At 37.8% G+C, this 16,551-nt stretch overlaps 1 protein-coding gene across 1 annotated transcript; it reads right to left on the bottom strand.

Moving 5' to 3' along the window:
- Positions 1-799: 799 nt before the first annotated feature.
- si:ch73-62b13.1 (Carbohydrate sulfotransferase 1-like) lies at positions 800-10,445 on the bottom strand. Its single transcript, XM_017466449.3, has 3 exons — positions 9,873-10,445; positions 4,849-5,016; positions 800-4,084 (listed from the first exon to the last, which is right to left on the bottom strand). The coding sequence occupies exons 2-3, from the start codon at positions 5,006-5,008 to the stop codon at positions 2,970-2,972; spliced, it is 1,275 nt and encodes a 424-aa protein (XP_017321938.1). The 5' UTR covers positions 5,009-5,016; positions 9,873-10,445; the 3' UTR covers positions 800-2,969.
- Between the last annotated feature and the right edge of the window lie 6,106 nt (positions 10,446-16,551).

The raw sequence follows: 16,551 nt of genomic DNA, 5'->3' as shown, positions 1-16,551 counted from the left end.
TCTCTATTGTGTGAATGTGTGTAAGTGTGTGTGTGATGGTGCCCTGCAATGGGTTGGAACCCCGACCAGGGTGTCCCTCGCCTTGTGCCTTGAGTCCCCTGGGATAGGCTCCAGGCTTCCTGCGACCCTGTGTAGAATAAACAGTACAGAGGATGGATGGGTTTATTCTTTCCAATATCAATCATATCACTGGTAATGAAAATGGCAAAAAAAAGAGTGTGTATATGAATGCTAAAGCAAGGCGGTCCACAGCCTTTCTATAATTTTCTCCCATTCTCTCTTTTCATGCCTCATATCATTTTTATTTTTTTTTTAATTTACTATACTACTTTTTGTGGATTTTGTAAATACTGATTGTGAATGTTCAGTTGTAAACATTTATTTTAAGGGAAACAAATATGCTAAATTGTACATTAGTACAATTTAAAAATAAAATTATTTTATTAATTAAAATTTTATCTCTATTCAGCTTTTTTTAATTGACAGACAAGGGAAAATGGTTCCTTGTCCTATTTAGTTATTTATTTTTCATTTCTTTGACTTAAAAATAACTTGACACCAGTTTTTATTTACAAGAAGTAGAGCCTAAAAACGCTAATACAACGTGCTTAAATTATTTGTTAAAACCCTCTGTATCTTTTTTCTCTTCTCACCTCTTCTCCAGTGTTACATTTCTGCATCAGTTTATGATATTAATATGATATCATTATGCAGTTGTAAAGATATTTTTTAAAAGCATGATCCATGAACCTGATTTTATGTATTTTTATAATATTGCTATTGGTGATATTCCTGAATTTAAAAAAACTGTTTTAGTAAGTAAAGTAAGTGTGGATTAAATTGAAATGTGTCAACAGCAGTAAAATCATTAAGACCGGCAAGTCTTATCTTGGTTTGTGATCATACTCTTTATGTCCTTCATGTGGACTACACTAACACATTCCTTGCTTTCCTAATGGACATGTAATGCAACAGTGATTAAACTGCAGCTTAGTTTACTCTATTCAAAGAATTGACACCCATAACTGTAACTAATGTATAGGTAAAAATCATGAAATTATTCTCTTTTAAATGCTCTATGTTCTTCCATTTCTTCATCTGCTGATGTCTTGCCTTTGTTGGTGTTGAAACATCAGACTCTGTCTAGTTGCCATGGGCCTGTCCGGGTCTAAAAAAAGCCTCCATCTCATATAATATAGAAACAATTAGAAATTATTTCAGATTGTAATATTGCTAATTACTCATTACAGAGTCCAGGTGCTTTAGCAATCACATTCCATCAATGAGCACAGTGGGGCAGGTAAGCATTTCATTATTCTAATTACAGACTTGTGATTTAATGTAAATTTAATTTTATTTTATTTTATTGTTAATTATTAATTATAAATTTAATTGATTTAATTTAAAGTTTCATAGGAGAGAAACCAGCTGCAACACACACTACATATTAAAAAACATCCTACACAGTTGTTACTAATGAACGTTTGCGGTAGTATTAGGTTAATAATTTAGTGAAAAAAACACAGTAAATGAGTTACTGTAACACTGCCTTTTTGGGTGTAATCACCTCAGCAGTAACTATGAGAAATGCATGCCTTGGTGATTAGCTGTCTTGCATACATTGGTGTCCAGATGATTCGAAAGTGGTTAAATCCAGGTTTTCTCCCCAAGATCATATCGCCCAATTTTGTTGAATCAATCAACTGACTTCACAGCATCCCATGAAGGTGAACCTACAGAATATTCTTGTTATGTCCTGTACATTCACTATAATACTATTTGGACTGCACAATGGCGATTCAGTCATAAGATCACTTGGTCCATCACAGATAAAAGATGTGAGGATTGTTCCATCTAAATGGAGACTGGCCTACTAGGTGATGGACGTCATCATCATGGCCTACAGACTGCATCATATTTCACTTTGTGATTTTTATTGAAAGGTCACGCCATGCAACTGTCTCAGTAGTAGCCAAAACAGAGTTGTCTATTCTAATTTGTTATCGATAAAATGATTGTCATTTATATGTAGCTGGAAGTGGGTTAATGTAAATACAGTAGTGTACATTCACAAAATTGGGTTGTAGGAATTGAGAAAAATATAGTTTTGGCCTTGTATCATTGCCAAGATAGGGTCCTGGTAAGTGGAGATATTGGTGCAACTGTGGACAGTGGGTGTATTTGGCTTTAGTACATTCTATTCAGCTAAGAAACTTTGAAAACTTCTTTGAAAACAGCCACAGGGTAGGTGTTAAATTGAAGGTACAGTGTTACGAAATGAGTCTATAAGCAGAAGCAAGCGCAGATCAAAGTCTTTATTCTAAAACAGAAGTCAATAAACATGAAACGCGGTCTAGACTGGAAGAGATAATCGAGGTTTAAATATGAAACTAGATTCGAGGCATGGAACAAGAACAGGACATGAAAACACGACCGCTTGGCATACGTAAACGTATTCACCTATACATTCATTCAATACTGCACAAAGTGCACAGCAACACGAAGGCTTTAAATAACAAACATAATCACGCTTGAATACAGACAGCTGGGACCAATAATGACACACCCTTGAACATCAACCAATACCTGAACAGGAAGAGAACAAAACCAAAACAAAGGCACGTGTCCATAGGAAACAGTCCTCATTATGTAATCTCGTGCACACTTGCGCTCTCCAGCTGTCCGTGCACGTCGATGCCGCAGTGCCATCTGCCGGCGAGATCATGACATACAGTATATGTAGAAATTTGTGAATTGTCCTTTTAGCAGACACTTTGAATAATTCAAAGCACTGCTCATTACAGGATAAGCTGGAACATTAAAGCGTTATTTATACATTCCTTACAGTAAAGCCCTCACCAGTGGGTTTAAATCACATTTAAAAATTGATTGTTGAGGCTAAATCACTATGCACTTTCAACATGATTACTGGGAAACTGACCTTTACCTTCTCATTTTTTCATCACAAACTAATTAAAAGTCCTTGGTTCCACTAAACTATTTGTTATGTTCCTCAGCTCCACCTCAGACTGTGCTATTTTGTAGCCCAATAAAGCCAGAGTATTATTACATAGTGTCTGCACTGTCTTAACAATGTCAAAGCCCAGATGCAGTCTCCAGCTCTCTGGTGTGGTTTTGGAGTCTCTGCTGGTGGAGAACCTTGACTTACTAGAGGAAGTGGCATTGGTGTTTTGAGATATCCATGTAAGAACTTTATTGTCTATATTCAAATCCAGGAATTTGTAGATCTCTTTGGCCTTAGCTTCGGGATTAATTGCTAGATCCTCATAGCGCACTAGTAGATACCGTCCTTGCAGCCAGGCTGGCTTCTTCAGACCAATATCCACAGAGTACACCATGTCTTGGCATGTTCTCGTGATCTGTGTCAAGTCCACATGATTTGGTTGCTTGTCTGTGGCATTCCAGATCTTCCAGGCAATGAACTTTTCAGTGAACGCAGTTATGCGTGATGCCAAGATTGCTCTGGGATCTCTTACCAGGTGAATAATCCTCAAGTCTAATCGTGGGTCTTCTGTTAGGATGCGGAGGTCACTCACCCGAGGGATCCGTACTGTCTTGATGGCTACGTGGCTTCTGGAATGGCAAGCCATGGAGGCTAAAGTGAGGTTTAGGATTCGACACTTTTTGTGACACCAGCTCTCATCTGGCTGCCCTTCCATAATCTCCTTTTTACCCTCTTGACAGATGGGTGGTGAGCAGAGAGCATGGCTGGAGGCCTGATGGAAGAAAGAAGTTGTCAGGTGATCTTTAGGCTCTGGCTGGATGTAGTTCTCCAGGACATTAATGTAACAGGTATATAGGTTGAAGAGGAGGTCTCTGTAGAGTCCCTGCACAAATCTGTCAGTGGGCTTCCCAAGACACTTGCTGTAGTTGAAGATGGACTGTTGGGCATGGTAAAGTGGCTCAAACATATAAAAGATATCTGGGTGTTGATTAAACAGCTGGCCAGCGAAGGAGGAGCCACTGCGGGTTTGTGAAAAAAGATGGATGTGCCTCCGAGCAGGTGCAGTGGTTGGTCTTGTGGGTACAGAGTTGCTTTTATAGGAAGATTTCAAGCTGTGATCTGGGAATAAAAATAGCAGACAGTTAGATTTTATGAGCTCATGGGTCACACAAAGCTCAGCAACAAAATACCCAGTTCCTCTAGTTTTTCTAATCAAACACCTCACAAATACAGCTTGAGAACATAAAGTTTTCCAATAAGTAGAGAATTACTCTATCTAAGCTCAACAATCAGCACATTTATGGTAACAAATGTAACACAATGTTAAAGACTACATTGTTGAGAACAATTGTGATAAGAATGTCAAAAAAGAGTAAAGCATTTGATTGTGTTTGACTTTAAATCTTAAATTAATAACTTCTAACTATAGCACAGAGTCAGAGACACAAAGTGTAAATACAACTGATGAGAAGCTGATATGTGAGACTCTAGGGTGTGTGGAAGCACTTTGAGAGTAGACTACTGCATATCATTTATGAGATAAATGTGAAACCAATTACAGATATTACATCTTTGTGGCACAGCCAGTAGCTTCGCTCCCTCACAAATCCAGGGTCCTCAGATTTGATCCTAAGCTCACGGAAGTGGTAGATCAGTGGTTAAGGTACTTGACTACAAATTAGAATGAATGAGTAAGACACTGACTATACTTCTCACCCACTGACAAACCAAACAGCTACACTTTCATGAACACTGAGATGTGCATGATACTGGCATGCAAATCCCCAGCAGCAGTGATCTTTGATGCATGAGTCTATTCATATCATAACCTACATGCCAAACATAGTCCCTAATTCTGTGGCACTGAAGGTGCTGTGACTCACCTTTCTCAGGGTATTTCTGGCATTGACTGAAGTCCTGGCATGGTCTAGGGAAAAAATCCTGAATGGAGCGGAGGGCTGTGTACTGCACCGCCAGACAAAAGAATACCAGCAACAGCACTAATTTCCATGAGCACTTCATAGTGGTCTGCTGCCATTCCATTCTCCAGTCTGCCAGACAGGATGCACAGACAAACAGGACACTCTGTTACTGCAATACCTATTTTGTCTAACCTTTAAAGTCTCCTGTTTCTGCTCACTCTGCCCTGGCTTGGCTCTGGCTTCTGCTCTTTTATTATTGTTTTAATAGAAGACAGATTTGATTAAGTGCTGACATTTAAGGCACCAATCAAAGATCCGGAAGGTGGTGAGAAGGAGGAGCTAGAGACTTTTATTTCCATCAGTAAGCACACCAAAAAGCTGAGTTTCTTTCTGTTGACAAAATAGTCAAACCACAACAACTATCATAATCAAAAACAGTCCTTATAGCCAAAAAACATTACCACTTGCATCCTTCTTTTCGCTTCAGGTTCTGACCCTTTATAAGACAATTGTGGTGCTGTTCATATTGCACTGGTGAAACAATAAAATCCTATAAAAGATGCATGACACATTAGTCTGATATGGGGTTTTAAATCAAATTTAATTAAAATAAAATAACAAGTTTTCTATTACTATTACTATCTATTACTGCTATCTATTACTATCTCTGGTACACTTTGTGTAGTTTTATAATGAAATGAGCTGTAAGTTTTATTGAGCATCTTGCAGAACCAGTTCTTCTGGAGACTTTGACTGTCACATTTGCTTCTTATTTTTGTTTTTAAATGTTTTTTGTACTAACTTGATAATGTAGAAGTCATAAAATAAAAAAATATATTACAACGTTTGTACTAAAAAAAAAAAAAAGTATTATTTTGGGGTTTTTTTGTATAGTGCTAACGTTTGATAGCGAATACTTGATTAGCTAAGTTAGCGCACACAACAAAAGCTACAGAATTTACAGATGAGACTGAGCTGCACTTGAAGCCCTGAACAGGTCAGTAATTTTGCTACATTTCCCTGCTTCTTTTTGGGGGGCCTTCCTCTTGCATGCCCTGTCCCTCTCTGATCCACCTGTCTGCTTCCTCTCCATCCTCAGTGAGGACCGTTCGCCAGAGCTGAGGCCAATTTCATTTTCATAGGGGGGAACAATTTTTTATGGTCTGAGAAACAGACCAAAACAACCTGTATTTGAAATAGACCAAGTTCTATATTAAAACAAAACCCTCTGCTGAGGGATTGATGTCAGATCCATCTAAGGTAGAGGCAGTACGGGCTTGGCCTACACCTAAAACCCAGACTGAGGTGAAGTTTTATAGCATTAGCCTCCTATTATAGGAGATTTATTAAAGGGGATTTATTAAAAGATTGCTTACCCTTTACATCAAAAAAAGAGGAAAAGATTCTGTTTTGGGGAAGAATGTCAAGAGGCCTTTCAGCAATTAAAAGCCAGTCTTAATAGTGCTCCTGTCTTGGCCTATCTAGACCTTAAAATGTAATTTATTTTTGACAGTGATGCCAGTGATGTAGGAATCAGGGCTGTATTGTCTCAAGAGGATGGGGGCTTGGAGCGGGTGGTGGCATATGCTAGTAGAGCCTTGACTAAACAAGAATGGAAGTACGCCACCACAAAGAAGGAGCTTAGTGTGGTAACATTTACAAAGTATTTTATACATTACTTCCTTGGGAGGGAGTTTATGTTGCGAACTGATCATAGCTCATTGTGTTGGCTGCATAACTTCAGTGGGTTGGAGGGGCAGTTGGCTCGCTGAGTAGAGCAACAGGCCAACTTCCAATATAAAATCATTCATAGACCAGGATGCCCTCTCAAGGCTGCCAGGGTCTGTGGGTGGAGGTACCAGGGAGTGGGGTGGTAATTTCCCTCAGTCTAGGTCTCAAGTGACAGTAGTTCAGACTGTGAGTGAGGCCGAAGGAATAGGGTGTCCCATAAGAGATATGCAGGAGAATGAGGATGAGTTATTTAAGGCTCAGCAAGAGGACCCTAATATTCAGCTGCTGATTCAGTTGAAAAATGGGTCAGGTGATAGCCGTAGGGAAGCAGAGCTAAACCCTAAAGTGTTTGCCAGTGTGAGACCAATTGCAGGTCCAAAGTCAGCAGTTGGTGAGAATACCTCCAGCAAATTCTGATGCTGCTTCTGTAGTACAGGTGGTTTTACCTAGAAGTCCGGTTCCAGGGGTATTGTCCATGCTCTATAATGCACCCACTGGGGGGCCTTTTAGTGATTCAGAAGTTACAAGCTAAGGTGAAGTATTATTTTTATTGGCCTGGGTTGTTTGGGGATGTAAAAGAATTATGTAGGGAGTGTCATAATTGTGCATCTCGCAAGGCTAAGGAAAGTCTCCTTGTGCCCCTCTTCAGATGTCTGTTGCATCCCACCCATATGAGCGTGTGGCTGTTGATACAGTGCATCCGGAAAGTATTCACAGCGCTTCGCTTTTCCCCACATTTTGTTATGTTACAGCCTTATTCCAAAATGGATTAAATTCATTATTTTCCTCAAAATTCTACAAACAATACCCCATAATTACAACATGAAAGTTTGTTTGAAATCTTTGCAAATTTATTAAAAATAAAAAAACAAAAAGCAAATGTACATAAGTATTCACAGCCTTTGCTCAATACTTTGTTGAAGCACCTTTGGCACCAATTACAACCTCAAGTCTTTTTGAGAATGATGCTACAAGCTTGTCACACTGGGCCCATTAACAGAGACTCTAACTAAAAATAGATATATTTTAGTTATTGCTGACTATTTTTCTAAATGGACTGAAGCATTTCCCCTTCCTAATCAAGAGGCTCAGTCCATTGCTAGAGTGTTGGTGGAGGAGAGGGTGTGCAGCTATGGAGTACCTCGGAGTTGCATTCTGATCAAGGGAGATACTTTGAGTCTAGCCTGTTTAAGGAGTTGTGTAGATTGTTGCAAATAAACAAGTCTCGTACTTCTCCTTATCGTCCTCAGTCTGACGGGCTAATAGAACGGTTTAATCACACTCTATTATCAATGCATTCATTGTTTGTGGATGATGATCAGACGAATTGGGATAGGTTGTTGCTGTATGTGATGATGGCCTAACATAGTAGTGTGCAGGCAAGCACACTTTTACATTTACACTATATAAAGTGTTATTTGGGCAGGAAATGGTCCTTCCAGTGTATAGTATGTTGGGTGTAGATCATTTACAGAAATTTCAGTCTGTAAATTAATATGTGACTGGAATAGCAGAAAGTTTATCTACAGAAGTAGAAGCAGTAAAAAGGCATCAGAATCAAGCTTCTAAGTGACAGAAGACATGTGCTGATTTTCAGGGGGGGTGGGGGGGGGGGGGGGGGTTTAGGAGTGCTGGCTACATGTTCCATGAGCACTTAAAAAGATTGTGTGCACAAACAGGACCCATCACCTGGAATACAGTGAAGAAGAGCGCATGCTTTCTCTGATCTGGGGACTGATCTGGCATGGCTGATTCCTTTCCCTAGACCCCAGGGTGGGGTCTTGTTTCCTGGAAGAGGGGAAGTGTTTTATGTTTTCATTTTCTGTTATGGGTTGTGTGTATGTGTGAGTATGTATGTTGTGGTTGTGAGTTTTAAAGTTTATATGAACATGATTACTCCATGTACGCTGGGCTGGAGAAGTGCTGATTTTTCCACATTGATTAGTGTTTGATTGTGCCGTGTGGGGCGGGGAATAACCATCAGAGTGCAGTGCAGTGTTAGAGTTTGTGTGTCACTGTTTGTCCAAGTGAGGGCGTACAGAGTAAATGTTTGTTGAACTTTCTTGAATGTTTTAATGGTTATATTTTTCTAAATAAAATTGTTAATAAAGTGATATTTTTCTGTAAAGTCCCTGTGGTGTCATGTACCCTCTGTTCTCCATAAATCTGGTTGAAACTCTTAAAATAAATAAATAAATAGATAGATAGATAGATAGATAGATAGACAGAGAGAGAGAGAGAGAGAGAGAGAGAGAGAGAGAGAGAGAGAGAGAGACAGAGAGGTTTATTACAATATTAGACGCCCAAAGGCATTCTTATACTCACTGGTTTGCATTTATGAGCCTACATCTTAAAGGTTATATATTTTTTCTATGTACTATACAGTATATAAAGAGTTATTATGGCTTCTTACTACCAAACGTAGAGACAATACTAACATAAAGCATGATTCCTTTTCATTTAAAGAATGTGTATTTACTCCAAAGTATATTATTGACTTGTTCTTTGTTTCTACTAAGTTTCAGTGTTAATACCAACAGAAGGCAGAAGCTATGTTTCGTTTTATGATGCTGTTGCACTGTATACAGCACTCATTAATCAATATCTAAAAATATGAAAAACGAATGTCTAGGTCACTATTTACCTTAAAGAAAATTTACGATATTGACCATGTAATGCAATTTTACGATATTGACAATTCAGATGTCACTGAATTAATTTGATCTAACATGGATCATCAGGTTTTACACAAAGTTGTGTTGTCCATTCCAGCTTGAGTGCACGCTGTCATTAAAGTAAAAGGGGGACGTACCAAATATTAAGAAATACTGAAGTTCATGAAGATAATTCTAAGATTCTATGTTTCATTCAATTAATTGCTGATAATATAAATTGTAATAAAAATTATTTATTAAATTAAAAATACAATGTGAAATTGAAGCATAGCACTTGTAATGCACGAGTTGTCTCAGACTTTGGACCCCATCGGATAAAATTAATTTGTGTTGTTTATAATAACCAAGAGATAATCACAAGCTGAGAGTTTGCAGATATTGCACTCTATGAAATATTTGCACAAACACACTTTACAGAAAATTATCTACACATTGTAATCACATTTAAGGAGATCTAAGGAATGGCTCTGTACAGCAGAATATATAAATAATTTGTCTAATAAAAGATTATTTAAACAATTTCTCCTCTTCAACACAATTTCTTAATATACCCGCTGTCTGAAATGTTTTTTTACTTACTTCTTAGCAGATTTCTTGGCCTGCTGGTTCAGTCCCTCAGGGTTCTCGTGCAATTATATTGAAATATGGAATAGTTTGCTTTGCTTCCTTTTTTTGACACGTATGCAATTTGACCAATAGCCACACCCACTCAAGGATCCCCATACAACTTGCTGTAAAGAGAGGCAGATCTAAATACTGATTTGCATAAAAAAATATTCTGACAGCGTATATAGCTACTAAAAAAGATATATCACACATGTTCTGTTTACAATCTCAATTAGTATTTTATAAAACGTTTTTTATGAGAAGAGTACATGTTCCACGTTATGTCAAGGTTACGTGTAAATAGTAGTTAGACAGTTGAAGGATACTGTCACGATTTGGAAATATTATTGAAGACAATGGCCTGTCCAAAACTTGTTATAAAGGAAACATTTGGTAATTGATTCATGAGAAGGGCTACAGTTATTAAAAGTATGTAAATGATTAGCATCTATGTTCCTTTTTTTTAAAGATAAAACATTATTTTTCATTTATAACCAGTGAGGAATACATGGATTCCTTTAAAGTTTCTCAAAATGTGGTGTGACTAAGGCTTAGTACTGTTATAACAAAGATTATGATATAGCTCAGTCCTAACAAAGTAATCATTTTGTGCTCATTCTGACAGTTCAATATGCCACTGTAAATAAAGCATTAATAAAGATCATTTTATTCCAATGCAAATACTGACATTTCCAGACAATCTACCCATTAATCTAACATTACATTGTATTTTTTGCTTCTTCTTTTTTCTCTTTTAAACATTACTTTTGGATGGCAGTGAGCCCAGATGGAAGACACTATGGTAACTGCTTGTTGCCTACAAAACCAGAGTTGTTTCCTTTACCTGTTTTTTTCCTCTCCTACAGGAACATGTTCCTGCAGCTTTGTGCGCATTAATTGGGCCCCATATCACTCTGTACTCAGATATCATTATCCAACCTCCATCCTCTTACTTACTACATGCTGTTCAGATGATAGACATTTTAGGGCCATTTACTGTTTGTACTTTATCATGATCACAGAAAACATAATGAAATTAAACCTATCGATCTGGTTACCATTAAATATTTTACTTCAGAGATGTAATTGAACAAAAACTAAAGCAGTAAGTGACGTCTTTTTATGGCAAACTTCCAAAAATGACTTCATAGGTAGTATGAAAGCTTATTTTGGCTTAACTGATGATTTTATTTCAGGGTCTTCTGATAATGTACACTACTTATACAATAAAACAACATGACAGAACACATAGATACAGTATAATTGCTGACACATAAGAACACAGAGTTAAATGTTATTAGCCATTAATTTCATTTATTCGTTTATCTTTAGTAAGTGCTTTATCCTGGTTGGGGCATTGTGGATCTGTAGCCTGTCTGAACTCATGGTGAGGACACATTCCATAGCAAGCCTCCATGCAAAAGCATATTCATTCACTCATTTATACCTAGGAGCAATTTAGAGTTATGCTAGCTGATCGTTATAGGAAGCTAATGTAAACTATCACTAACATTAATTGACAACATTAGTGGATTTCAGTATTAATAAGCTAGTATAAAAAGTAACAAAGTAAGTTAAATAAGCAGTATCACACTCGTGATAGAGTACGGTTATTCTGAATATCTGCATGGTATTCAGTGTAACCACATGACTGCGAGTGTGATATTGCTTTTAACTGTTCTGTAAACAAGAATATCAGACATTTCAGACACGATATGGCTGAATGTTCTGTTTATTTTTATATCCTATAGAAACCATACTCACTTTATAGCACATCGGCTAGCTGGCTAGCTAGCTCTAATTGATTTGGATATTCTCATTAAAGGGTCACGAAACACTAAACTACATTACTAAAGACAATGTTAGCATCCATTCATTTTAATCGTAGGAGAAATCTGGTTAAATTTGAGCTTTTTTCCTCTATTTTCATCTTCCAGGTTTAAAATCTACATGATGTGTGATATGTCAACATCACAGGCTGTGACTTGGCAATGTACTATAGTACTTTGATGACACATTGGTGTCTCATAATTATTAATGAGACTGTGTGTTCTTATCCTATGAGAAGAAGCTGTCTCTTAAAGTATTCATGACAGCATGAATTTCCTATGACAGATGTGTCACACTGTAAGATCATGTAGTAGATGAGAGACGTTCATGGGTCCCAAGTGTTTGTTTCAGTGGTGTAAGAGTTTGAGTGTGTTGCATGGCATTCTCCATGATGCTGCCACCCACTCCCCTCCCTTCTTTTCACAGCCATCCACACCCATTTAAATTGCATTTTTCAAAAAGATTGTGAGGTCGACTTGAGCTAAAAGAGGGGGGTTTCATGACCTTTTAAAGGTGTTTCCATTAAAAGTCCCTTCTTCCTTTCCATTAAACTGACAAGCTTTCATATTTTCAGCCAAATGTTATATGAAAAGGATTGTTTGCCATGTCTGCTGATGATGTTGCTAACACTACTGTAGTAACCATTTCAAATAAGGAAGTGGAATTTTACGAGGCGATCCCTGCAGCACTGGGAGAACATGCAAACTCCGCATACACAGGGCCGTGGCAAGAACCGAACCCCCATCCTTGGAGGTGTCAGGCGAACGTGCTAACCACCTGCATTGACTAATGTTTATTTACTGAACTCTGGTCTCCAGGTGCAAAAAATGGAACTTGCTTCTACCTCAGTTCTGAAACTTAGTTAACAACTACACACTTGCAATTAGGGTGCTGGTTTATTTGGTCAATTATGGGTAACTTTAGTCAATGATTAAATAATTGAACTAATTGTGGGTCATTTTATTAAAATGATTAAGTAATTTCAGCAATTGTGGGTCATTGTACTCAGTGAGTAATTTTACTCATTGGTGGTTAATGCCACCATTTTCATTAATTTATTTTTTTTTCTTAATGCTAATTCATTGCTACTCATGGTGTATTAAATCTTGTTCATGTTAACTAATAAATTAATGTCAGATAGACCTACAGGCAGTAACCTGATTTCAGGGTCTGACCACGGGCCTCGAAGCTATGTAAATGCTACCTGCTGTTCCTCCGTCCCGCCCAAACAGGAATTTGAGTATCAAAATACATAATTACTATGGACTTTCTGTGGTATCAGTAGTTTGTGAATTTCCCTCAAAAGATGCATAATGCACAAGAACGTTCACACACATCATATATGAAAACCCTGAATCCTTTATGTAGTTACAAAATACAACTCTTACTAATGTTAAAAATGTTAAATGAACTTTAAAAATTGTTTCCACAGTTGGTGCTAAGGAATTTGATCTATGTACATATATTTAGATGACAACATATATATATATATATATATAGATGACAACATATATTTTGAAACAAACCAACTGTTCTTATGAGGATATGTCACTTTTTTGCCCGGAGCTGTTTCGCATTTTACACCCATGCCTGATTACAACTGCATAACCGAGCCAAACTTCCCCCAGTTCCTTTGTCATTGTCTGCAGTGAAAACTGAGAATTCAGATCACCTTTTCATAATATACCAGTTAAAATGCATGAGTGTTTTCTATCTTTAGTCCTAAACCTGCTTGTGCACTGCGTAGTTTCTTGTTTTGCTTGTTTTAAGAATGTGATAAGGGTGTCTCAGGACTGGAAGAAATATTAACAGACAAATGTAAATGAGGATTTCTTATTTTCCACTGAATGCCCTTAACATTTATCCTTGGTAAATATTGATACATTAGGACTTCTGTTGAAAAGTAAATATGTTTACAGATCTGTATTTCTTTTGCTAATATGAATAGGCATTTAAGTGAAAGAGGAGACAAGTATGATATATGAGAAATGATATTAAGTTCTAGGCTACAAGCATTTACAAGGACATGAGTGGTGCAGATACAACTGAGTCCTTTTGCTGTGCTGTGGACTCAGCCCTAGTTGAGTGCAAGGTTTTTCTCTTAGCTCTCATCTTCACCACAACTATGATCAGCCCCAGTATCACTATACCAAGCACGCCCCCAATTATAGCATACGGAACTGGACTAGACTCAGACACAGACTCAGTTTTAGAGCTTTTACTAATGAGTGGAATCTCCAATTGTGTCACTTTCTTAAAAATGCACGTTTCTGTATTTTCTTCCTGGTCTAACCATTCAAAACTATCTTCCATATTGTCATCTTCCTCCTCCTCCTTCTCCTCATCCTCTAAGGAATCAACAGTCTCCTGTCCTACACTCTCCAGCAGCACTACACACCAATATGTTCCACTGTCCTTCTGATTAAGTTCAGTGATTATAAGTGAGGCATTTGACTCTACAATATGCGTTCTGCCTATCATATCAACAGGCATGTCTATAGAAGGATCCCCTGAGTCATAGATGAGTTCCGTAATCTCTCTATGTCTGTACCACAGGATGTTAACAGGCAAATCTTGAGTCAAAGTACAAGACAGGATAACCTTATTACCACTGTACAACTGGACATTATCTGACACCAGTGCAGAGCAAACAGTAATGTAGTATTCTAATACAACTGAGTTCGACATACATATATACTCCCCAGAGTGATTGAGAGTGATAGAAGGTATAACCAGTAAGTGTTCTCTAGTCTCTTCACTGTTTGATATATACATCTGGCTGTGTGGTGTGGTTGGAGTAACATTTCCAAAAGGTGTTGTCCAGTAATTTTGCTGCTTATGCAGATGCTCCGGTATACACGACAGAGCGGCCTTCTCTCCCACACCATAATAAACAGGCTGCATCTCAGGCTTATTGTTCTCTGGCAGATGTATTTTCTTCAAGCTCTTGCATTGATCCTTATTCATAACAAGGCAGTAGAAATTCTGGTTGTCCTCCAGGCCGATCTCTGAGATGTAAAGTGAAAAGCCGTTATCATGCACTTGGAGAGCATCGTTCAGGTCCTCCTCTAATGGTTCCTGTGACCTCTCGGTATCAAAAAACAAAGACATTTTGTATCTAGGATACACGTCTCTGAACCATTTGATACTAGTGCTTTCATGTTCAGAGTAACTGATGTCACAAACTAGCATTGCACCTCCATTTTGTAAGAAAACGTCTTCAGATGGGCTCTCTTTTTCACACATGTACAGGTAGCTTGTCTGACTGATAGTAACATTTCCTTCAAGCCAGCATTCTCTCAAGTATACTCCTGAATCGGATACGTTGAGATCCATAATTTTCAATCCAAGTAGTCCGTGGAAACTGGTGGAAGCATTGAGCCGGTTCTTGGAAGCCTCAGAAGATGAGCCTGAGTTCGAGGAGTTCCACAACAGTTGCTTTTCTCCCTCATTTATTTTGTGCACTGTCATATAGTCCACTCCAAAGCAAAAGCCCATCTCCATTGTTTCTCCTACTACTTTAAAAATGGGCAGTGGGTCCTCCTGGGCCAGAGACTTAGCCAGCAGCAGAACCAGTATTAATCCGAATTTAGGCATCATGTGGAAAGCTGCTTGTCTACGAAACTCCCAGGCTTTCTGAAACACTGTCTCTTCACATCGTCAGAGTGAGGTCTGAGTAACTTGTTTGGCATTAAGGTCCGCCCATTTAATGGTGTGCAGTACTTATTGCTCTATTCATCTATATTTGTTAATGCTTTTACTTTATTTGCCCCTTTGTTCACATGTTTTGCGTTCCAAAAAAATGTGAGAATAATTTTTCAATTGTGCTGTTGTCATGTTGCATGTTGCATGTGTTCCAGTTTTATAACTTTGTATTCCGTGAATAAAAAGAGACACAGGTTGCATGTCAGTTTGTGGTCGGACAGGTTCAGTGTTTTTCAGCAGGTGCAGGCATTTGTGTATGTGCGTGTGTGCGTGCGCGCGCGTGTGTGTGTGTGTGTGCTTGTTTGTGTGCTTGTTTGTGTGTGTGTGCGTTCATGTGTGTGGAAATGCGGGGAACATGCTGGAATGTGCAAGGAACTTTGCACAAGGAAAAATACACCACTGCATACCCATAGAATCACACATTGTGGGTGATAAGTACATTATGTTTGGAATGCATTTGTTCTCTGGAATGCTGAATATGAAATTTAAAAAATCACAGTCCAACCCATATACCTATCACATATTATAAGACACATGTCCAATGTCAAGTACAAAAGTATGCCTTTTTGCTTATATTTGGGCTTCACTATGTTCTTAGAACTCTTTAGGAATGTCTTGCTTTACAGAACGAACTGTTTCATCATGGATGAACATTTTGAGCTATGAGATTTCTCTTAAATGTGCACAAATAAAAAATAATCCAAATAATAATATCCTTGATTTGTGTGTTTTTCTTGAACTTTTTGTACTAGTATGGGGATATTTGATTTTTGATGGACTATAGAGCATAAGGGATAATGGTGTCTGCCAAATGCTGTAAATGTGTTAGTGTTACAGAGTGGAGACAGGTAACAAATGCTATTTTTTCAGGGTTCTAGGTAGTTTTTATTAATGTTTTCAATTATATACAGTGCTGTGAAAGAGTTTTCTTCTGATTTCTTCTGTTTTTGTGTATATCTCATATTAAACAGTGTTAGATCTTCAAACAAAATACAACATATAACAAAGGAAACCCACAATAATTGTGAGTAAACACACAATACAATTTTTATTTATTTTATTTTATTGAAGCAAAACATTATCCAACACCTATCACCACTTAGAAAAACGAATTACC

This window comes from Ictalurus punctatus, chromosome 4, assembly GCF_001660625.3.
Source record: "Ictalurus punctatus breed USDA103 chromosome 4, Coco_2.0, whole genome shotgun sequence".
Classification (NCBI taxonomy): domain Eukaryota; kingdom Metazoa; phylum Chordata; class Actinopteri; order Siluriformes; family Ictaluridae; genus Ictalurus; species Ictalurus punctatus.
The sequence above is the reverse complement of the archived record's forward strand: the minus strand, read 5'-3'. Positions and strand labels throughout refer to the sequence as shown.

Bases quoted from the DNA above. Each gene is read 5' to 3' on its own strand.
- si:ch73-62b13.1 (XM_017466449.3), bottom strand. From the start codon at position 5,008: ATGGAATGGCAGCAGACCACTATGAAGTGCTCATGGAAATTAGTGCTG. The intron at 4,085-4,848 runs GTGAGTCACAGC...TTTTATTCCCAG, and splicing joins CCAGAAATACCCTGAGAAAG to ATCACAGCTTGAAATCTTCC.